The sequence below is a fragment of the Daldinia vernicosa genome (assembly GCF_022497035.1).
Source record: "Daldinia vernicosa strain CBS 139.73 unplaced genomic scaffold F5Y00scaffold_33, whole genome shotgun sequence".
Lineage (NCBI taxonomy): Eukaryota > Fungi > Ascomycota > Sordariomycetes > Xylariales > Hypoxylaceae > Daldinia > Daldinia vernicosa.
The window spans coordinates 371,466-377,753 of record NW_025953949.1 but is presented as its reverse complement, the minus strand read 5'-3'; the positions used below and the strand labels follow the sequence as shown (position 1 = coordinate 377,753).

The 6,288-nt window shown below is 42.4% G+C and overlaps 1 protein-coding gene across 1 annotated transcript; it reads left to right on the top strand.

Annotated features, from left to right (window-relative positions):
• The first annotated feature begins 3,022 nt into the window (after window positions 1-3,022).
• F5Y00DRAFT_241249 (superoxide dismutase) lies at window positions 3,023-4,608 on the top strand. Its single transcript, XM_048008352.1, has 3 exons — window positions 3,023-3,584; window positions 3,647-3,845; window positions 3,899-4,608. Exons 1-3 carry the CDS (start codon window positions 3,510-3,512, stop codon window positions 4,372-4,374), a joined length of 750 nt encoding a protein of 249 aa, XP_047863531.1. The 5' UTR covers window positions 3,023-3,509; the 3' UTR covers window positions 4,375-4,608.
• The last annotated feature ends 1,680 nt before the right edge of the window (window positions 4,609-6,288 follow it).

The following is a 6,288-nucleotide window of genomic DNA, read 5'->3' as shown; positions in this document are numbered from 1 at the left end:
AATTATTTAAAATTAAAAAAATTAAATTAATAATATTAATTTAAAATTTTAATTAATAATATAATTATATAAAATTTTAAAAAAAATTATTAATTTTAATTAAATAAATAACATAATTTTAAATTATTTATATATTAAATTATTTATATATTATTAATTTAAAAATAATAATAATTTATAAATAAATATATATAATTTAAATTTATTTAAATAATAATAAAATAATTTTATAATATAATTAAATAAAATTATATATTTATTAAAAAATTAAATAAATAAAAAATTTAAAAATTATTTTATATTAAAATAAATATTATTATATTTTTAATTAATTTTTATTATATTTTTAAAATTATTAATAATTTATATAATTACCGAGCCGCGCGGGGGGTTACGGGTGCGAGGCACGTGCGAAGTACGTGCCTTGCACCCGTGACCTTTTACGCGGCGAGGTTAAGCGGCTATTACGGCTTTACGGGATTTAACCAATTAAGTTAATTGTTTGGTTTGGCTTATAAGATAAGACCTTATCAGTAAACTTAAGGATTATGCCGCCCCTCGGGGAGGCCTCCAATACTGTATATATACGGCTACTACTACCCCCCATCTGACGCTAAGGTAGAGAGAGGCTTGACGACATGAGGCTGATGGAACTGGGGCTGACTACGAGGCGTCGGGAACGGGTTATCTTTATCCGGTTACCTATGATAGTGGACCCTCTTAAGTACGTATCTAAAATAAGACGCATTTATATACATAGACGCTAACTCCGGCATAGCTTAGTTTCGAGTTATTTATGTGCAAACATCGCGCTTAGAATCATTCGCTCCGAAATGGTGGTCTTTTTCTACCAAAAAGAACCAGATCCATATAAGGCTTCTTAATCCAAGTTTTTGTATTGGTCCCGAAACCTGCAAGCCTCTATATAGCTACGCGCTAGAAATCATTCACAGCCTCGGCCTTGGCCAGCGTCAACAGTACCTTGTCCTTAGGTACTATGTAATACCTATATTAAAACCAAGCGCCTAGCGCCTATGTAATGCTCCTTCACCGAAACTCGATTTATTATTAGCGACACTAACGAGCAGACAAGTCAAGTTTCTGTTGGCACCGTAAGAGTTGTTCAATTATGTCGAAATACACCAATACACCTCTTTAAAAGTAGAGAGCAGTGATTTTAGTCTGTTCATGGTTAACTCTGGTTTGACTGGTTCGCAAAAATATATCATGGGACAAGCACATTGTGGTTGCGGATTCGTAATAGCTACTGGTTCAGCGGTCAAATGTCAAAAATAATGAAAGGGCTGGTAATACCATTTACGTACTATGTACCATAGCGGAGGTAGGGGGTTTCACGGAATGGTTCCACCGACGGAATGGTTTCGTGGGGAGCAACGTTTTTAGGTTTTAAGGCCTCTGATTGGTCGGATCCAAATATAAGTGGGGCTAATTTTCATTTTTATCATTTTTACTTTACAAAAACCGTTCCCCAACCGTGAAACCATTCCATTTCATACTATCGTTACTCGTATTATGTAATCGTTCCAATTGTCTTAGTCAAAAAAAAAATTTTTAAAATTTTTTTTTTCTAAGTTAAAATTTTACTTTTTAGAAAGTAAAGCTTATAAGGGTAAAAATCGAATGAAATTTCGTACTAATTCGATGAGACTGGCCACCTCGTCCCATTAGCTCAAACGTTTAAACCTTAAATCCTCGTTGTGGGGCTTAAGGTACGTACTATGTACGAACGCGGGAGCTGTGGGTTCGAGGCCCAGTCAGTCTTTTCATTTTTTAAATTTTTTCAACTTTTGCCCCACTTTTATCGAAATTTGGGCCAATCAGAGGCCCTAAAGCAAAACCGTTGCTCCATACGAAACCATTCCATACTTTTGGAACCATTGTACAAAATAGAATCGTTTTTTTTACGTACTTCATTGTAATCAGGTTGGCACATTCTAAAAATTGGAACCATTCCGTGAAACCGCCTACCTCCGCTATGGTATGTACCTGCAGACGGCGGCTCGAAGCCTGCAGCTACACTAGCGGCTTGTATTTGGGGTCGTAGACGATCTTCCACCGTTTTGACTGGATGGGACGAATCATATACGTTATCAAGAAAGCCGCCGGGGCATGGCATCCATTCTGCCATTTTACTCTTATTTACACTGTCCAATTATAGTCGATATCTCACTTCAATTTATTTTATTTTGTTATTTTCACCAACTTAGTTACCTAATGTATAATAGCACGGATACCTACTTAGGAGGTAGGTACACATGGTAGCATCAGCTTCGGCATACAGGCGCAGTCTTACAGACACAGTCCCGGCAAGGGAGGGAGGGGTCCTTTGTGGTTGGGTAGTGGGTTATTGGGGGCTTCTACCATGGCTGAGCAACTCGGACTTTCTCTTTCCATAGGTATGTATTATTGGTATGTATTATTAGAAGGGACTTGGGGTAGCGCAAATCAAATTGGGAGTAACTAAAAAACGCGGGCTACGTGTTGTACAATGCGCTGCCATTCAGAGGGCTAGGCTACATGAGATTTACATAGTACAAGACCCTACTGTGTAAAGGGGCTGACGTGAGAAGCGATGGGTGAATAGGAGAGCCTACATACCTTCTTCCTGCATACCTACGGCATACGCTCTCCACGTAACCAACCGTTTATAGCGTCATCATTCTTTTTTTGTGCTCCTGAAGTTTGGACTACCGCTGTCATAATAGTCGTGGCGACGCGTAGAACCTGTAGGTTAAGATCACGGATTCGGGTGCCGGCAACACATGGAGAGAGAGATGTTTCTGATGTTTCTTGTTTCGTTTGTTCCCGTCCCTCCGGATAAACTGCTTGGCTTTCTTGGCTTTTAGGACTACCCTGCTCTTGGCAAGGTTGGCTCGGACCCCGTTATGTGATTCGTTAGTGTCACTAGCTGATCCCTGCTACTCTACATTGATTTGCTGTCCCACGCTCCCATTTTTGGGTAGTTCTAGATGAGGAATGATGCAAGGTCCCATCGGTGGACGTTGGTCTCATCAAATGTCTACCACCGGCCATTCCTTTTCCTTTTCCGCGTAGACGATGGCGGGTGAATTTGACCTTGTTAGTTAAGATGATGTTATGACAAGGAATTGTTCATTGGTTGCTGTGCTGCGGGCTGTGAGCTGTGGGCTACAATGGAGTACAAAGTGACACACCTACTACCTATCACCAGAGGCAAAGTGTAGACGGGTATAAAGACTTACAGCCTCCAGTCCCCTTATTCACCTCCGCTTGTCTTTGTCCCTTTTAAACACTGTCTGACTCTGGCTTTTAAACGCACAAAACCCCTGAGCAAATAAGTACATAAACGGTTCCCTCAGTAGTTTCCAAATAAATTCCCAAGCTACACCTTCCTTCGGAGACCACAGCATCAAGAAGCTACCTAAGATACGCGAACCACAAATTCTGACCAGACTCGAACAACCGAATCTCTATCATAATTTGCTATCACATTCTCACAACCCGACAAAATGCGTGTGTCTAATATTATCTCGCTCTCTGCCATTGGTGCATCAGGCGTCCTAGCCCAAGTCAATGTCACCGGCGTAAGTTCCAACTTATAGTGATCGTACAGTTCTAGAATGTTAGTGTTGACTGACTTTATTAGCAACTAGGTGATGCCGCTGTAACTACTGGCAACCCTATCGGAAAAACAGCCGTTGCTACATTACCAGAACAGCCATTCTGGAAAGGAAGCCTGAATGGTAATGTAAGGGGTTCCGTCGTGGCCAAGTCCGGTGCAAACGGCGAAGGTGTCGACTATGAAATATCATTCTCGAACTTGCCTCAGGAGGGTGGACCGTTTAGTATGTCTTCCCCCGTGAATGCTTCTTCTGTATATCAACTAACCTTTATTAAGTCTACCACATCCACGTCGCTCCTGTCCCAGAAGACGGCAACTGTACCAGCACGCTCGCGCATCTTGACCAATATATTCGAGGCGAAGACCCCGCTTGCGACTCAACACGTCCGGCGTCGTGCCAACAGGGAGACCTAAGCGGGAAATATGGAAAGATCCAAAGCTCAGAGTCATCATTTAGTGCCAAGTATCACGACCCGTACACGTCCTTGAGCGAGGGCGTCGGTTCGTACTTCGGCAACCGAAGTCTTGTATTCCACTTCGCAAACAAGACTCGTATCACATGCGCAAACTTCTCCGTGCTCGGCTCGAACACCACCGTACCGTACCCTACCGGCACCGGCAGCGTCACCACGACCACACCCACACCTACTGCCTCGCCGAGTATCCCTATCACTAACGCAGGCAGCGTACTGGACGTCGTTAAGAACCTAGCGATCGCGCCTGTTGTTGCAGGCTTCCTTGCTCTGCTATAAGACACAACAAGCGTATTAGAGTCAATCAGTTATTATTAACCGAGGTTCACTTCAGAGTCGACCCCAGTTGAAAGTTAATTTGCATGGGTCGGCGTTACGGGGATGCTGGTTGACTTTTGAAAACTACCTAGGTACCTAATCACTAATGGGATGAGGATAATCTCATTATACGCGTATGATGTTCACGGCCGGCGAGAAAACATTCTATAGTAAATATTACTTAGTCTAACAATATCCTTTTCCAACTCCTTGTGCATACATTGTATTGATCGCGTCACTTGCCCTATTACTCAACACTATGCTATACATATTAGGCTCTCAGTAGAAGTTTTAGTTCGAAGAGGAGTGACACGATATGATTAAAACCCACTACACTATCTCTTAATATTATTTGCATCAGAGCAAATACGAATCTGAAGCTATAAGGAGATACGCTAATCTCAATAACAATTTTCTAATCGCGCCACTAGCAAGGGGGAAGTGAGAACATGACCATCGACGCATTATCAAACCGCTATCGAGTGTCTAGAGGAGCGCCATTAAGCAGCTATCCGAAAATAATAGTCATTAGGTAGTATCCCGAGAGCCATGCGTTCCAGTCACTGCATGAGACGCTATCACTTGTAAATTTGAGATATGATAACTTTACCTGAGATAGGTACTTGGGAGACTATAGCGTCGATCGGATATAGGCTGGCTTATGGTGGAGAGACCCAGTATCGTTAGGTTGCTTAGAAATAGGCAGTGTTTGTGAGTCAAGATATCTCGCAATCCTACCTACCTTACCTACCTAGGTAGTAAAGTTAGTTCCTACTGCGTCGATGGCGTTGTAGTATCGGGTAACGACGCTGCCATCCTCGGCCCCAAGTTTTACAAGTATTTACACAGCTAACCTATCTATCGTCAAGCTAAGGCGCCTGTCGATCACTCAATATTCAAGTTTTGAATGGGGTGAGCCTCGACGATCTACGTTAGGTGCTCTTTCACTTGGAGAAATAAGAGCTTGATAGTCACAGGGACGAATGAGAAACCCGTGGCTCCCTCCGTCTTAGAGCGGGAAGGTATCAATGACTCAAACTAAATCAAGACCAGTTAAAGAATCAAGACAAGAGTGTCGGTCCGGGGGTGGATGTCCGGCGTACTCCACATTTCGGGCCGTGGCAGTCTCAGTTTATTCGTCTAGTCACTTCACGGAGCAGGCCTATTGGCTTTCTTATATCTAAAAGTGTATACTAGTATTAACGGCCTCGCCGTGCTTATTCGGCCTGGCTAGACCAACTAGATATAACTAGGTAGTCTATCTACCTATCTTGGGTACACATATACAACCTAAGGGAACAGAAAGTGATATCAGTCGCCAACTCGGAATAGCTCAGCAAGCTACCACGGAGAAACATCTTATCGTCTCGTTTATTTGTTGACGAGCATACACATAAGACCCCAAAGGCATCACATACCTACAGGCTACAAACGGGCTTGATCTGCAAATCAGCTGCAAGTCTATAAACGTGGCTCACCGGTTCAATACCGACATGTATGTTTCAGCTCATACCTGAAGGGTTGGAGGTGCGATGTCTCGCGCTTGGACTTGGTCTCAATGTCACCTCTAAGCGCCGTGAACAATTAGTAAATGGCCTAGGTATGAGCGAAGGGAAGCTGCTCGTAACGTAAAGCATTCGCCACCCTTGACTACCAACGTACCCAACTTATCCAATTTGGTTCTCGCCAAATGATGAGGAGGCCTGAACAGTCTTTACTATAATAGGTTGGGGTAGTATTATTGTTACTATTCTATTGAAGTATACGTTTAAGTCGCTCGCCTATCGGAAACTCTCCTGCGACCTTGCTCATTCGTATTAGTGCCTCCTGCAATTGTAGATATTAGTTGGTTTTGTTCTGTATTCTTATGTAGGT